Genomic DNA, 18286 nt, shown 5'->3' with positions numbered 1-18286 from the left:
AGATCTTCTCACTGTGCGATCTTTCACCAAAACTTCACTCAGATATGGGAGGACACTCAGCATCACTGCACTTTTTGTTTTTTGTCTTCACAATTTCAGGTTGAAACTTGTGTACAGTCGGTTTATGCAGCTTATTGTCCGGCGGAAACACGCGATGGCTATAGTTTCATTTGGTCAGATGTTTTACTCAAATCAGAAAATAGTTATGTTCTACGTTCCTTCATCCCTAAGCACAGCTGTGAGGGTTCTACAGTGGTCTGCACTTTCGATCTGCTTTTGCACCGCTGTTAGGATGACATGATTTCACATCTTTAAAGCATGGACACATTAAGGGAGTCTGTTAGCAGATGAGCCAAATGTTGACTTGTCTTTTCCCAGGCTCTGTGATGGTTGCGACTTGCATCAGTTGGCCCAGGACTGCGGCTGCCTCCTCCCTCCAGGAGCGACTTTAGATTTTTAATTGGTTTATACAGTATTTTGTGATATTTACGCAGAGTCCTTAATAAGAAGAACCTTTTCAAGTCCTAAGCAAAACTAGCTTTCCTTTCAGTGTGAGAGAGAAGGGGACGGTCCCCCACCACTGGAGCAGTTTAGTGACTGCGCATGGGTTTTGGATGGTGTTTCAGATACTTTTGGGTTTTCTGATGATTTCTGCATACAGTATCCCATTGTAGCTGAAGGGGAATTACTAGGGGGCAACATGGGACTCAAATCTGAGACTGACCGTGCTAAGTGGGATGCCTGGTCACTCTAATGCCGGTCAAACACTGACGCTCAATGAGTTTATTCTGGGGCTGATGCGGCACCCGGAAAAAAACAAAAACAGCCAGACATGGGGAGACCATGCAAACTCTTCACAGACAGGCCCACAGAGTCCAGGAATCGAACCCAGGACCTTCCTGCGGTGCTGTAAGATGGTTCTTTTGTGCTTGTTTCTGTATATGAGCCAGTGGCCAGCTTTGAGCCCACGTGAGACGCTGTCATGCGGCGCGACCACAGCAGATCTGAGCGCAGCGTAACATGCTCTGACACTGATCCTCAACAGGACACTCCAACTCTCACTGAGCTCAGCCTCGTCCCACACCACCACATTTGGAAACACGAGATGCTTTCTGATTGGAGTTTGCAGGTTCTCCTCGTGTCTGGATTCCGCTTCAGCTAAAATTGGGTAGAAAAGTTTCCAATCTTAGTTATTAGTGGCAAAAATCAGCCAAAGAGTATCTGAATAACTTGAATTTCCGATATATTTCCTCCAGCTCCACGGCGCTGCTCCGGTGATGACAGCCCGCTGCTCTCACTGAAAGAGACAGCTATGTTTACGTGCCGTTCTGAATGCTAGGATTTCCACATTAAAAGTCATTAAATGTATACAAATCAAGGCATTAAAAACATAAAATTTGCTGTTGCCTGTATTAACCCTGAATAAGCCCAAATGTAGTCTATTTGGAAAACAATAGTTCCCTGACTTTACATATGACCTCTATTCCCAAATTTGTTTTAAACTAGAAATTAGGTGACGTTTATTTACGTAGCACATTTAAAGTCAAGCTTAAGCACTAATTCATTGCCTCATCACCGGCAGCCCTTCACCAATCATCCAATCACAGTCCCATCTTAAGCTCCCTCGTCCATCACTCAGCCGTTTCCTAGCTGTGCTGCAACCCTCCTCCGCCCCACCTCCACTTGGCCTCTCCTCGGGTCTGCTCGTCGTTTACAACTGGCCGCCCCGGGTCTCATCCTCTACTACCACCAGTGTCCGCGCTCATCATCGCCTCGTATTTCATATCATTAGTGCAATCTTCGGCCGGGGTCTAAGCCCCAGTTATAATTTATGTCCAGTAAAACTTCCTAACGCCTCTGTGTTTCTGTGAGGCTTTTCAGGTTGAAATAGAGTTAACACTGCCCAAAACTAAGAAATGGGATATTTTCTGAAAGTAGAGCCAAGTGGGAACATATAGAGAAAACAAAGCCAGGCCTAGGATAGAGCCTTGGTGGACTTGGTGGTTGATGAAAAAGGGCAGATTCTCACGAAGGAAGAGTTCCACTGAATAAAATTTCAAAGGTTTTATTTAAGATGCTGTGTTTTCAGGCATGATCCAGGTGGGGAAGTGGAACCCTGTGCCCCTGTCGTACGTAACAGACGCCCCGGACGCCACTGTGGCCGACATGCTGCAGGAGGTGTACCATGTGGTCACGCTCAAGATCCAGCTGCACAGGTACGCACTTACGGACTGACTTTGTACAGTGAAAACTAACGCTAACATTGTACAATGAAACTAAGTTTGTTTTTACTGAGTTATTACCACTGCTACCTGCAGAGGGAGCTCCAGGCCAAGTCCTTACCAGCTGTGGCCTTTGTCTCGCTGTCATTGTCCAGACTAAAACCTTGTCTTCTTGTGCTATGGATATTGTGTCACCTAGTATTGCGAATAAGCTGATGATAGATTGGTTATTTCCCCCTCCATGTGTGGCACTAAACCCAAAGGCATATTACAGGCTGACCCCCGGACACGGCCCAGAATAGACTAGAGTTGAACTCAAACATTTACGGATTCTCTCACACCGACACAATGCCGGGAAAGTCCGTCTGTTGAGGTGACCCCGTGCTGCGCGACACAGCGCTACAGTAAATGATCCACAGGCTTCCTGTTAAAACACACTGTGGTCAGTAGTATGAGGCAGACAAGCTAAAAATGTCCTCTGAATACAAGGCTCTTAAGAAAAAAGCAGTTTACCTCTAAAAATACTCACGGCTAAATATGAAAATACACTTTTAGTGGAGAGGCCCTGAATGCAAACTGCTGTGAGTTTTAGTGAAATATCGGCCTTGAATTACCTGAAGCAGTGATTCTCAAATTTTTCATGTATAACCTCAATATTTGACCTTCCAAGTACCACCATGTGGCCTACACCAATATGATTTCATTTAGTTAGAGAGATTCTTTCTGAGGGATTTTGGCTCTGGTTTAGTTTTAAGCTATAGTTCAAAGTGAAAAGAAAAATCACATTTTGCCTTGTTTGTTTGTAATTCAAAGCTCAATAAATCAGGCAGGAATTAGATGTTGAAATATTCCCCTGGAAATAAACTTCAAAATCTTGTTCAATCCAAGCCTGTAAAGTGTGGAGTCTGTAGGAGCTACTAAAGTGGAGATGTTGTTGCAAGAGGGGAATGAAAACGGCCCTAAAGTTGTATATTTCTCCCGTCTCCTTCAAAGTAAATGACCATATTTGGATTGCAGCGCCATCTCGGTTTCCATTCGTGTTACACGTGGATACCAAACATCAGTATTTGTGAATAAATGGTCCTAATCCAAAAACTTGTGGGAGAAACTAATGGTTCTTCTAAAATGGTTTGCAAATGCATTCCGTTTTTTCCTAATGGATTTATGACGAACACGATTAATGATAAAAGCATTTGCTTATTTGTTTTTAAAAGCTTGATTTCAATATTTTTGTTTTTAAAATCTCGTCTAGTTTTCCATTTACACATGCCGACCGGTTGAAGGGCTGCACAAGGAAATGTTGTGTTATTTGATAACTGTCTAGAATATTGTGATACCAACATTACATTTACTAAACCATCTAAACAAATATCCCAAGCAATTTTTCTTTATATTAAATTGTGTCGAAGCAAGACTTAAAAACATGCAAACCAAGACCAAAATGAGGCTAAAGTGGAACTAAATTAAAAATCTCATGGTTAAAACTTATTTCACTCTCTGTTTGCAAAGAAGGAGGACCTCAGTGATTTAGTGATACATTGTGGCTGTTTTGTCAGAATTGTAAACGTGTATAAACCCAAAGCTGCTGCACGGACAGATTTCCCCTCAATCGTATTCCCTCCCAATCCTATTATTGTAATTGCTCTGTATTTGTTGTCCCCTCTCGCCGTATCCCCCCTCCCCCCCCCGCTGCCGCACCACACGCGCCAGTTACACCTGAAAATTGTTTCGCCGAGCACAACAACGAGCCGCGAAGGTAGAAGTAACGCGGAATAATGGCCGCCACATGCAGCTGATGTATAATTCATGCATCAATCCAGCAGATGTGTTGTATAAAGTAATTAACTAATCAGGACAATCAGGAGAGAGAGAGAGACGGAGAGAGAGAGGGGAGGGAGGCCGGGCGAGCGAGCCCAGGGAGGGAGGGGGAGGAGGGGGAGGCACCGATCTCCAGATGCATCTGTGATGCGCCAAATGAAATCTGTCGCTCCTGGAGGGAGGAGGCAGCCGCAGCCCTGAGCCAAAGATCTGCACCTCCCTCTATCTACCTCTCCCTCCCTCTATCTACCTCTCCCTCTATCTACCTCTCCCTCTCCCTCCCTCTATCTACCTCTCCCTCTCCTTCGCCCTCTATCTACCTCTCCCTCTCCCTCCCTCTATCTACCTCTCCCTCTCCCTCCCTCTATCTACCTCTCCCTCTCCTTCGCCCTCTATCTACCTCTCCCTCCCTCTATCTACCTCTCCCTCTCTCGCCCTCTAGCTAAATCTCTCTCTCCCTCTATCTACCTCCCTCTCTCTCCCTCTATCTACCTCCTTCTCTCTCCCTCTATCTACATCTCTCTCTCCCTCTATCTACCTCTCCCTCTCTCTCCTTCTATCTACATCTCTCTCTCCCTCTATCTACCTCTCCCTCTCTCTCCAACTATCTACATCTCTCTCCCTCTATTTACCTCTCCCTCTCTCTCTCTCTATCTACATCTCTCTCTCCCTCTATCTCCCTCTCCCTCCCTCTCTCTCTATCTACATCTCTCTCTCCCTCTATCTACCTCTCCCTCTCTCTCTCTCTCTCTCTATCTACATCTCTCTCCCCCTCTATCTACCTCTCCCTCCCTCTCTCTCTATCTACATCTCTCTCTCCCTCTATCTACCTCTTCCTCTCTCTCCCTCTATCTACCGCTCTCCCTCTCTCTACCTCTCTCTCTCCCTCCCTCTAGCTACCTCTCCCTCTATCTACCTCTCTCTTTCTCTCTCTTTCCCTCTCTCTCTCTCTCCCTCCCTCTAGCTACCTCTCCCTCTCTCTACCTCTCTCTTTCTCTCTCTCTCTCTCTCCCTCTCTCTATGTACCTCTCTCTTCCTCTATCTACCCCTCTCTCTATCTCCTTCTCTTATTCCTCTCTCTCTCTCTCTCTCTCTCTCTCTTATCTCCTTCTCTTCTTCCTCTTTCTCTCTCTCTCTCTCTCTCTCTCTCTCTCCCTCTCCCTCTCTCTATGTACCTCTCTCTTCCTTTATATACCCCTCTCTCTCTATCTCCTTCTCTTCTTCCTCTCTCTCTCTCTCTCTCTCTCTCTCTCTCTAACTCTCTCTAACTCTCTCTCTCCTTCTCTCCCTCACTCTCTCTCCCCCATCACCCCCTTTCTTGATCTCCTCTTCATCTAAGATTTAATCTGAAATCAAAGGGCTCCTGTAAAGTTCTTTAAGCTGGGAAACATCCAACTAAGATATTCCACTAAGTCCACTTTTAGTTTGTGTATGCTCTCAGTCGTTGAGGAGTTTTCCAAAGAGATGGAAATCTCCTGGACACTGGATCTATTTTTGGACAAATTGCAAACACAGACAAGTGCCTTCGAAGACAATCAACTCATGCGTGTAGTTTTCTCTGTGTTACAGATCTATTGAGTGCAATACAATATGGAGTCACTCTTTTTTGATCAAAGTTGAGTTTCACTGGTGTCATCTGTAAAGTTTGACATTATGTTGTATATTTTGGACTTATGTTCTGACGTTCTCTCTCTCTCTGTCTCTTTGTGTGTCCCGTTTGTGTGTGTGCAGTTGTCCTAAGCTGGAAGACCTGCCCCCCGAGCAGTGGAGCCACTCTACAGTAAGAAACGCCCTCAAGGAGTTACTCAAAGACATGAATCAAAGCTCTCTGGCTAAAGAATGCCCCTTATCACAGGTGCTGATGCCCAAAAAACACCACCCGGCCCAGTGCCCGTTCCCGCACTTAGCCTCGCTTACACCCATCACACACACACACATTAATCTACCCACAGGGGCTGCACGATATCACGGACACAGTGAGATTTGATAACCTCTCAGAAAATGTTGTCAAAACAAAGCTTAAAAATGACAAAATCAGGACCACAATATGGCTAAAATGTAGGTAAATGAGGAAAATCATGATTGTAATTGAACTTTTGCACATTTTCAGTTCCCACTCGGCACAAAAGAGTGTGGCTAAAACAATATATAGTGGGTTCCTGCTACACCTAAAGGAACATTTGACGACATATCGTGCAGCCCTTACTATCTGCAAATATCAAATGCCTTGAGTTTGTCTGACCCACTCCCAAATAAATGATATTTTTTGCTTCTTAAAAATGACCATAATGAGTCAAATTCCAGCACACGATTCAAAAAGAGGTGTTTTAAGATAAAGGCAATACAAGACTTTTACTCGAACAGTTGCATAAATATTGGAACTGCTCACAGAAAATGCAAAAACTAAAAATACTTGGGGAACAACAAGTCCTTTATCTGTTCTGTTTCTGTGAACGAAGGCGCTGATAATGATGTGGTCGACATTGAGCACAGGTGGTTGCGTAGTTAAAGCTTTTATTGTACACTTTTTGATTTGTTGCAAGGTAAATTGACTTTGCCCATTTGTTCTGTTGTTCTAGTGGAAGAGTGGAACCCATTTTTTGCTTTTGCAGACATTTTTGGCAATCGTGAACCCAGAAGTAGCTCTGATGCTAAAAACAATTGTTTTTGTTGTTTATTGTAAACATTGCTGTGTCTCTTTGCCCCAAAATCATGTGAAATGCAGCTACAATCTGGAGTTCATGACAGCACTGGGATCGCTCCAATCAGGGATGGCTAAAGTGTCGATATTTAAATGACCTCTATCTTACATGACAGTGACTTAAAAGTACTTGAATGATTGGAATGTTTTGTTGTTGGTACTTTTAGTGCCATTTACTTTAGATGTGTTATTTCTCCAATGTTGGAGATGGAGCTGGATTTGAAGATATTTATTGCGGCTGATCGTAGTGGAAGCTGATTTCATTTTAGTTTCTGAATCTAAGTCATCGATCTCCGTGCCTTTCTCTATTTACATTCTGCTAATATTTTATTTATATACAAGCGTCAACTAACCAGGGCAGGGACAGAAGCTACGACTGGGGCTTACCTAAAGTAATCAGTTAATATTGGCCACTGGTGAAGGTCTCTATGAAATACAATATACGTTATGTTGGAAGTTGTACATATCAATGTCACCTAAAGCCGGGGATATTTAGGGCACAAAAGTTGAATAGTTTAGAAATGGAAAACCCCTCAGCATCTGAAAGACCACTCACTTTTTCACCTACACAGTCTGAGGCACTGTTAAGGCAGAATTAAGTCTGTGTTAAAGCTGATAGTCACGTCACGTAAACTGGTACTAACCCACTTGCAAAATCTTTGGCTAAATTTCTGTCCAACTGGAGAGGAGGCCATTTTTATATCAGCACGTATTTGGCCCATACAAATTGCATATTTTAAAATTTCGTACTAAATTTTCATTAGACTTTCTTGGCTCTCGGATGTATCTTGGCAGCGCAACGCAATCAATTCGAATGGGATTCAGAAATTAATCCTCACCCAGTGAATATTGCATGGACGTTTTTTTTTTCTAATTTGCGTTTGCAGAGGTTTCCCTGATCAGCCGTCAACCTTCCTACAATATTGGTCAATATGTAGAAATGTGCTGTAGTGTCCAGGTCAGCTTCTTAATGCTTTAGACACTGTCACATTAGGTACACTGTTACTACCACTAGCACTTTAAGATTTGGTGTCAAATGCAAAGTGCATTACAAATAAAATGTATTGTTTTTATTACTACTACTACTATACTACAACTGCGATTCTACTGAGTGTCCGTGCAGTGTACAGTAAGCCTGTATGAAATAGAGCCCAGTTCAGTGTTAATATTCATGTCCATATTTCAGTGAAATGATGTCCCGACAAAGACAGATGGTCTTCTCTGTTATTAGGACTCAATGCTAGCACTAGATCTGATCATTCAGCTTTTACTCTGTTACATTCAGAACCATTGTTTTACATTACCACCATGGCAACCACTGGAATGTCCCATCTAGAGCTTTCTTTAATAGATCTGTAGTTTAGACACAACGTTAAACCTTTTTCCCCAAAGAAATCATAGAAATGCCTTTAGCTACTGTATCTGAGCCTGTTCTTACAAATGTGCACATTTTGTTAGCTGTCGAATCCCGGACCCGTTCAAATGGAACGGTCTATCCTCATACAAATGAATAGGGAATCCAGCCACAATACTAAACTATGATGAGGTATGTTTGGTCCTTTTCATGGCATTGATATCATTTCTGTGGTTTCTTTATCATTAATATCTCATAAGATAATGTTTAGTGGCCTCTGGATGTGTATCCGACCCTTAAAAAGCAGAAACTTAACCCGATTTGAGTTAGCATTTAGCTCAGAGTAGACTTTATACTCTTTATAAGGTCTGTTGACAGCTGAAAAGATCTGGGTCGTTCATCATTTCTGATGTTTGATGGCTAATGCTAACGGCTATAGGAAAAATACATCGAGCAGGCTAACGGACTAGCCAACTTGCTAACTGTCCGCAGACGTTAGGATGGAACACCACTTCTCCTTTACATTATTTCTATGTTTTTCCTTCACCTTAACCAGGCACTGGGATATGGAGCGCAGTGTTACTATGGCAACTGTTTAGGTGCTTATAAATGATTAACAACAGGTGTTTTATAAAGTATTTACTAATGCATGACAAACTGCTGTAGAGTGTAGTAGTTACCAAATTCATTTCAGACGTCCTAGATCATAGACTTGGACTAACTTTATCGATCCATGAGGGAAGATGGTTTGTCTCTGGAGCTCGATAATAGTACTCTTACACATCAATTAACAGCAATAGAATAACAGAGGTTATGTGTGTGATGTCAGGGCAATTGTGCACGTGCATAACCTGGCCAATTATTCATTGATTTGCTGCTACTGAAGGTTGGATGTGTATTTAGATTTGAAAAGGCCGTACCCTGTGTAATAAGGCTTTGATAAATGTAATGAATGATTAGTAGAAAAGGTGGGTAGGTATTTCTAACTATGCAGTATCTGGAATGTGTGCACACTTACAGAGTATGAAATGATGGAACAGATTGAATATAGTGTGGTTCAGACTGTGGACTGGAGCCGTGGAACTGTGTGAAAAAGGTTATTTTGGGAAATGCGTTGAGTCGGTCGGTGACTCGGCTTGGGGAATGGTCTTATGGATTGAGTAAACTAAAATATCTTGAAGCTTGTGTCAATTGTGGGTTTTAGGTGTAGAATCCTGGTTTTCGATTGAGTAAAAAACCTCAGCCTCGCAAATGGTAATTACTGTAGCAATCTCGCCACCGCTTCTACGCGGGCGCCGAGCCAGGAAGCAGAGGTGCGGCAGAACGTATGGCCATTGTTCGCTGAAACTCTGGCTCGCGCCCAGCACCGGCGCCAGCGCCATCTCGCCGCGCTTTTGTTCTCTCCCACAATCCTTTCAAATAACCCACGCCGCGGATATTCGGCTACGTTTGGTTTCGCTGCGTGTCGACCGGGAGGAAGAGGACAAGGATCTGGGGCTGGTTTCACACTAACGCGGGCTCCAGTCGGTGGATATCGAATCCAAAACGCCCCGTATAGCTCTCACCGGGGCCGGTACTGCAAGCAGAGTGTGTGCTCGGACTGGGAAGTGCAGGAACAACCCGAGCAGCAAGCATTCTGCAAAAACACTACTTGAATTATAGATTGAATGCGAAATTTGTAGCAGACTACCTCGAATCAGTGTTTCTGCAGGGTGTTTAAAAGTAAAAATCATAAAGGCCTTAAATGTCATTAACAACATTAAATTGGTTTCCAAGTGGCGTTAAATTTAAACCTCTTCATTGCTCGACTATTCTTCCTACATAAGTTTGTTGAAAATACCACAAACCAGGGTCCAAAACATATTCAATGACATAAAATGCAGATAAAAGCCCTACAAACGAGTGAGATGGGAAAAGTGTGAGGCACTCTGAAGTAAGATTCAAAGTCCTTTTGCAGAGGGACGCCTACGCGTATCGATCCTTAACAGGATCTTCGTCAGGGCATAAAGAATTCATTAGACACCGGTGTGCTTAAATACACAAGTCATGTGACAACAAAATGTCACGTGAACAGACTACATATTAAAAACAAAAGTATACAAACAACAAAAGATGTGTCAACATGAAATAATCAAACCCACAGAGAAACAACATGAGAAAACGTCAACGTTGGTAAAGAGTAGGTAAGAATATCACACACAGTATTTACAAAAAAAAAAGCGTGTGCTCACAAAATAGTACAAAAGATACATAATGTACATCAGCATGGAGTAAACAAACCACTCTAGAGGATTACAGAAAAATCTAGGTCATCATTAGGACCTGGAAATCTCATTCAAGGCATCTATCCAAAAGGTTTCTTTTTGGGAGAGCAGAGACAGCCGACCATCACTTTGAGCAGATTTACTTTACATGAAACAGGATTGAAAAAGTCAAGCGATAGGATCCTTGAGATTATTGCTTCTTATTGCATACTTGTGTTCGGAGAAGCAGTCTTTTTTCAGAGGGCAGATAGTTCTTTACCAAGCGGTCCTTGAGTGTGGGTGCTCTACGTGTAGCAAAAGCTGGGGGATCATGAAAAACCAAAGCAAGAGTGTCATCACTTTTCAGAAAATCCCAACTGTTCTGGGTGGCTGTGTTTTATTGAGACGAATACTCTGTTATCGATAGAGGACCTTTGCCTCTTGTTGAGGTGTTGTGTTCTTTGTTGAAATTTTGCTTTGGACAGTGCGTCTACCGTATCCTCTGTTGCAAAATCTTTGGTACATGACATTTCCTTGATGTTCAAACTCATTGTCCGTGTCACAGATCCTCCTCAAGCGTTGGAATTGGCCATACGGGATATTTGAAGTTAAAGAAAGCTGTCCGCTCTTATAATTGTATTTTTATCAGTTGGTTTTCTGTTCTGTTCTCCTTGAACCGCCACCTTAACGTGGTGGAGGGGTTTGAGCACACGAATGATCCTGGAGCTCTGTTGTCGGGGGCTTTGTGCCCCTGGTAGGGTCTCCCAGGGCAAACAGGTCCTATAGGTGACGGGTCAGACAAAGAGCAGTTCAGAAGCCCCTTATGAGAGACCGACAGGCCCGGTTAATTGTGAGGACGTCCTTCTGTGGACCCACCACCTGCAGGAGGAGCCATAGGGGCTGGTGCTGTGTCATTTGGGCAGCTCCAACATCTGCCCCCACGACCCGGACAAGTGGAAGAAAATGGATGGATGGTTTTCTGTAGATGGTCGTGTGCAGGTGGCCGTGCCCATCCACAGAAATTGATCAAAAAATTAATTACTTTGTTGCTGAATTCATGCTTAATTTAATGTTCGGGTTGATGTTATTAAGGAAATGATGAAAGTCCAAAAGCTGCTCCTCTGTGCCTGAAAAGACAAAAAATAGGTTGTCGATATATCTTCCATAATATTGGATTAGGTGTTTGAAAGGGTTTGTTTCATTGAGGACGTACCGCTCTTCTCAAAGCTGCCTCCATGGCTGCACCTTTCATTTGCTTATAGACCATGTCCTGGAATATAAAGTATAAAGTTGTTATTAAAAATCCATTGTGCCAGCTCTACAATGAAGTGTGTATGGGGGGCAGTCTGGGTTAGGCCTATGTTGCAAGTAATGCATTAAAGTAATGTAATATTCGATTACAAAAAATATCTGGCTTAATTTTTTGTTTTGCTTTACATATTTTTGCTCAAAAGTGACCCGTTGTGTCCAATTTTTGCATTTTATGGCATTAAATTTTGTGTCAGGGCATTAGAATACATTACACTTAATTCCAACAGGCATTAAACGTTACCTGTTTAGTCATTTTCAAATATAATGTCAAAAATCTTCCTTATTCTTTAAATGCCACAGTCTTCAGGAATCATAAATGTTTAAATTCATGGCCTGTGCAGCGTTAAAACTGTTGGGGCATTAACATGGTATTAAAAAGCAGGCAGGAGGCTTGAAAGGAATTTATAAAGTTACATTGAACATGGTCAAGCACCAGAAGCAGGAGCAGAGATACGCAGGAGCTCGCCTCGCAGTAGAAGGCAGTGCAGAGAGTTAACAGCGTGTTGGAAAAGGTAATAAGACTGGCTGTTACCGTTCGAAACCCGGAGCCCCGCGGCGTTACCGGGCAGATGTCGCTTTACTGTGATGGAACCGTAAACAGCCATAGCATGAGCGCAATGAATGAGGCCACGGCCATTTTGTAAACACACTAAATCCCTCTGCGCTGACCGGCTTCGGGAAATTAATGCACGTGTGCGTCGTCCGTTTGAGATTGTGTGTTGTGTTTGTGACGCTTTCCCAAGTCAGGTACTCAGTTGTAGGAAACAATAATGAAACTTTGGGGTTGTTGTATTGTTTTATATGGGAATCCATTTGGGCCATAGTTTGGTTTTATATAGATGAGCTAGTCAACTGAAGCTTCAGGACCTTCAAAAAAAGATAATCAAATTCAACTCTGATAACAACACTTTGCCTGGTTTGGCCTGGTTTTGGTTCATTTAAATGCTCTTTTTTCAGTTTGCACATTGAAAGAGGGACAGAGTAAACCCTACATCAAAATTCCTAGGTTTCCAAAGTCATATTTCTTACATTTCAGTTCTTCACAGAGATGAGTTTATTAGGGATGGGTAGATCGATTCCATAGTATTGATACCAATTGGCTACTATTAAAGTTTCAATGCCAAATAACCAATTGTGGTGGAAATTCTAGACACAAAAGAAGTTTATGTTCTGTTTGTCTGTACTTTGTGTATGTGACTCAGTGACATAAACATTTGAATGTACCCTGTAATGATATAATATAACCTGTAATGTACCCATATGAAATAGCAGTATTGGTATCGGTATCGACTTAAATGACCCCAAAAGTATTGGTATCGTATCAATCATTTCCAAAAAATGTCCATCCCTAGGGTTAATTAACATGTTACACCACCTTCAGGGAGCAACACTGTCACAGTAATGTTAGCAACTAGCCGCTAGTTGATGATTGATAAAACCGCTTCAGATTGCAGTTCACAAATACAGTGAAGGAAAAAACACACTTTAGTACAAAACTAGGAAAAGAAATCATGTCTCAGGCCTTTGTCAAACGTCAGTGTCAGTTTATCGATTCATGTGCTGATAATTTCCCCTGCTATCAAAAGAAAGGTGATGTTGGACAAATTCCCACGGCCCACAGAAATGTCCCCACAAGTGGCATGTTGTCCTCGTAAACCCTCGCTGTGTGTATTGATGCGTGGTCAGCTGTAATCTTCGCGGCGCTCTGTAGAATATAAAACCACTCTGGTCCTGTGGGTTCCTTAATGATCGTTTAGGCTTCCACCTCAAATAGTTGTAAAAGTTGGACAAGTTGTGCGATAAGGTGAGACAAATGTTAGACAGACCAACATGGAGGGTCTGAGGGAAAGTTTGGATGTGTTTGGTGGAAGAGGAGCATTAGAGCAAACGGAAACTGCTGTTTTATCAGAGCGAAGTCCCACAGACTTGACGCTGATGTTGTTCGTTGTCGGGTGTGCTAAGAAATGGCTTTTCTGGCTAAAGCAAACCTCACATAAACAAACCTGATAGTCAGCGCTCGCAACGTGAATGAATAAAAGGATTGTTGTCATCAGTCAGTGTCATTATCTATGCGTCATTCCCGGAAAAAAAAGTCTGTATAAAAAATGAGCAAATAACTGACATTGCTGATCCGTTGCAAAAGCCTATTAAAATTACTGATGTCCTGGGGTCATTTCAATTTTACCGACGTCCCGAGGTCATTCTTATCCTGCTTGAATAGGGGTTTTAGAAGCACTCTTCACACATTTATGGTTTACGCGCAAGTTTCCCTGCTCCCTCTCTGCTAGGCTTAAGAGTATGTGTGTGTGTGTGTTTGTCCCCGCTGCGCTCCGCCGGTCGGTGTGTGTGTGCCTGTTTGTGTGTTTATCCAAGGCCTGAGCGGCGCGCTGATGATGTAAAGAGTCCCCCGGTGGTGTTCAGGCGCAGCCCAGCCCGGTTCGGTAATCACCCTGTTTACGGGCCATATGTGCGGACATTCTCTCCGCTCCGCTCCGCACACACAAAACACAAAGCAGAAAAAAAAGTCCTCACTCCTCCTCCTCACCGAACACTCATCCTCTCCTGTGTTACGGACAGTTTCGAGAGATAGATGCTCGAAAAGATGTCGGACGGATCTGCTCGGAATGATAACCAGTGAATGTTTGTCTGACTAAATGCTAATAAACCTGGCACATTTATTCGTTTGTTTTAATATGATTATGGCGCCGACACCGAGTTTTAATGTCCTCTCTGCCTCGCACCGACTTCTCTCTTCCACCACCCAGAGACGTGCAGGTGTTTGGTGAATTATCAAAGCTAAATTGCCTCAAATCCACAACTAATCATTATTTTAGTAGTCGACTTGCTAAACTTTTCTCCCTTTTTTGTTATCGTTGATAAGTTAAACCAATATTATACTGTAAAGATTTTTAAAGTTGAAAGTAATGAGAACCCAAGATCGTTTAGCCTATTAGTCATTGAAATCGCAATGAGCTACAAAACAACAAAAAACAAAAAAACAAGCAAACCAATAGTCTCTTTTGTCAATAGTTTTGTGTTTCAATACATTGTTATACATGTATTTCGATGACATTGATCATGCAAATTGATGAGGCTGCAGTTTGGAAATGATTCTTCAAACAGAAACTTTGTGCCCATTTTGTTTCTAAATGCAGGCTGTAGACTAGACTAGGCACTGAGAGGGGCACTCTGGGAAATGATCAGCTTCCGACTTGACGCAGTAGGCGGGCCGGTCGACTCCCATGACAATGTTATGTACAATAGTGGGCACTCACCAAGCTTTTTCATGCACTGCCCCGCTCTCTCTCTCTTTTACCAGAGCTGCTGGACAGTGTTTAACTCACAGTGGATTAAAAAAAGTTTGTATTTTTGACTGTATGAATTTAAAAGCCTAACTGCAGAATGAAGTAGGTCACATGAGAGGAGAAGAGGCTGCCCGATGCGCCACAGTCGGCGTGTATGTGCGGAAGATCGAGCTTTATTTTGTTTAAGCATGAACTCTCTTTGTTTGAGATTCGGTCCCGAAACTGCCGAGATTTGGACAGAGAGTCCTTTCAATGGCCCAAAATCATGTATGTTTTTGCTTCAGACCCTGAAGTTTGTGACAGTTTTTGTTTCATGCGGATAGAGTTTCTTCATAGTTTCCATTTTTAATTCTTAGCTTCACCCCCTCGGTTTTCAACTCAGAAGAATGTGTGGATGTCACGATGTTTGGTACGAGCATAAACAGTTACCGCCTCGCTGCGAAATTGGCGTCCGTATGTGTCTTAAAAGTAACTAAAACTAAAATGACTTTACGGGGTGTTCAGGATACATTTTGGCAAAGTTGTTTGTATCATTGGTCCAATTAACCATTTTGTAAAGACATATTCTTTAAAGCTTTTTAGGAATATGTCTTTACAAAATGGTTAATAGGACCAGACAGGAAATTGTACTGCAAGTGATTTTGCAACTGAATAAACCTAAAAATGGAAAGTAAAACAACTTGCCTAAAGATAAATAAAGCTAAAAAAAAGTTAAATAAGTGGAAAGTATGGCAATGTCTATTTTAATCTCAGCTGTGTGCGATCTTGTGCTGAAGGGCTGGATTTGGCCCCCGGTCGTCCAGGAATTTTCCATCGTAGCAGAGATTTCTGAAGGTAGAAGCGGAGTTTCTGTGAAGCCGGCCGAGCCTCGGAGGGGGAGAGGGCGTGTCACGGGGCCACGCGAGATTGGCACCTTTTTTATGGGATTAGTGCTTCCTTGAGCGTAATCCCGGAGCTGGCGGCGAGGTCAAACTGGCGAATGGCGGCGAGAGTGAGCGGAGCAGTGGGAGGCGCAGAGGAGGAGTCCAGAGGAAAAGCCGCCTTGTCAAACATTTAGCTGCTGCTTGTGTGGCAGGCGGCACCGCTTTGTGCGGTGAGGCTCCGACCGGCCAGTGGAAATGAGAGGAAATGTGTGTTGTAAAAGCAGATTGTTGTGGTTGAAGCCTTGCCTGACGCGTCCTGTTGTTGTGTCTCAGGGCAAAACACTTAAACTTACGCGAGGGACGGGACTTTACCGTTATACTATGAAGGACTGTTCTCTTTCTGCATTAGTTTGAGCTGGGCCAGTGTTTGTCAAACCTGGGTTTCTGCATGTGGTGTTCAGGGTCATTTGTCCAACTGGAGATCGTTTCATAGATGCTTTAGTCCTGCATTTAAGTTATGTCGGTGTAACAATGCACTGTGATGATATGCTTTGGACCAAAGCTACAAACCTTTTCTATATCTTCTAATTCAGAGTCCTACTGCGTGTATCATCCATTTGTGTGCGTCCAACAAGAGCAGTGTGTCACAGTCTATTTTGCTGAAGGCAGCAGACTGCTCACTGTCTATGAATAAAGGCTATAAGGAGTCCCAGCACAAGTGAACAGGAATCAAATGCACAAACCTTCCTGAGCACACCGCCGACACGTGACTGTGCGCTGCATTTGTTTACTTAAGTGATTATTCACATTATTGTTTGTTACAGGAATTTTGAAAAATGTTATTATTTATTTTGAAAAAATGTGTTGGTGTGTCAGAACCAACTTACTTACTAATTGAATGCATACTTAATTATGAATGGATCTTAGGTTTAAAATGAAACTTTAATAACTAAGCAAATGCTTGTAAAATAATGTAATGTTGTGGCTTTATTGTAACTTAAGCACATAAATGTAATTCTAATATTCCATATTAAAGCATTCCTGTAACGATGTTTTTATCACTGAGTGAGTGTGCAGTTTTCAGAGTTACAGTTTCTTTTGCAGAACCATCTTGAGGGGATGACCAACATTTATATTATCATGAAAAAGCATTTCTAAATTCCTCTCACGTCAGTATCTCACATCTTTAGTATTATTGTTTGGTAAAATGGCTTTTCTGATTGCCGTGATAAGTCAAATTGTTTGGATGCTGTAGGAGATATCTGCTGGTCGTGTCGCGTTGGGCCCACACTAAAACTGCGTGAAGCCTCCGCGGACGGATCCTCCATGTTTTCCTGACAGAGACTGGCTTGAGCCCGTTTTTTTTCCCTGGATGCTCTGGCAGCGGACCAGCTCCCCTCCACCCACCGCCCCCCTCTCTTCCACTGCCGCCACCCCCACCCCGCTGCACTCTCCCTGGGCTGCCCCTGATGCACCAGCTGCTGCGTCGCGGAGCAGCAAATAGTCATCAAAATGCCATCTTTCCCAGCCCTCGCCACCAACGCCGCCACCGGCTCCAGCCTCCGTGCCAGTGTGTGTGTGTGTGTGTGTGTGTGTGCGGGTGGAGTGTGTGTGTGCGTGTGCGTGCGCGGGGAGTGAGTGGACAGTTTCAGTTCAGATGAGGCTGGAACGAGGTACATACTGCCTGTGATTTTGTCGACTCTACGCTGCCACTACATCTGAAGCTGTTTCTTGACTCCAAGTGTTTTCATATGATACTATAATAACTAAAGGTGGAACAATATACCAGCGGGCCAATAATGGGTAATGTTGCAGACATGTTGCAGACGTGTTGCAGACTTTTGCTTATCATTTCAGAACCATAAAAGACAGAGACTTACCGTTTGGCAATTTTTGTCTATTTTTGTCTTTCAAACAAGTTCCCTCTGAAGAACTGACTAAACATGAATGTCCAGAATAAAATAGGCCCTGTGCCTGAAATAAAGCGCCCCCTACTGTCACAGTTCAACACTGATACGTTTTATAGTTTAAGAAGCATCAGACAAACTATTATAAGACAAATATTGTCCAAAAATACCGGCATTTGTCGACCTCTCACACTAACTATACTTTCAGACTGTGGATGGTTATTGTGGTTGAGCAAGACTTTGATAAATTTGAATTAAATTGACGCTACATTTATTTAAATATTGCCACATTTAGTCATGTGCATGTTTTCTGTGTGCCTACATGTACTTCCCCTATCGAATATGAGATTCTAAGTGTGATGTCAGTGGGATTTTCCTGCTGAAATTAAAGATAGTGATACTGATATCAGTGTCAGTGAATACATAAACTATCACCAAACCAATACTAACATGTATAGATGTAAAGCATCACTGTTGACTGCGTCGTGGCCACTGTAGCTGAAACACAGGCTCTGCAAGATCTGGAAAAACATGAGTCAAGAGGCTTCTTCACCTCCTGGTT

At 42.9% G+C, this 18286-nt stretch overlaps 1 protein-coding gene across 10 annotated transcripts in view; it reads left to right on the top strand.

Moving 5' to 3' along the window:
• Positions 1-18286, top strand: part of satb1b (SATB homeobox 1b) — a 123932-nt gene that overhangs the window by 42693 nt on the left and 62953 nt on the right. For 8 of the 10 annotated variants that reach the window (XM_079562218.1, XM_079562226.1, XM_079562224.1 and 5 more), the window contains exons 4-5: positions 2090-2216; positions 5772-5895. In XM_079562218.1, coding sequence (XP_079418344.1) covers positions 2090-2216; positions 5772-5895 — 251 coding nt within the window. The remainder of the gene's footprint in view (positions 1-2089; positions 2217-5771; positions 5896-18286) is intronic. The other 2 variants (XM_079562225.1, XM_079562222.1) reach the window with 1 other exon arrangement.

The sequence above is a fragment of the Gobius niger genome (genome assembly GCF_951799975.1).
Source record: "Gobius niger genome assembly, chromosome: 8".
In the NCBI taxonomy this organism is placed as follows: domain Eukaryota; kingdom Metazoa; phylum Chordata; class Actinopteri; order Gobiiformes; family Gobiidae; genus Gobius; species Gobius niger.
The sequence above is the reverse complement of the archived record's forward strand: the minus strand, read 5'-3'. Positions and strand labels throughout refer to the sequence as shown.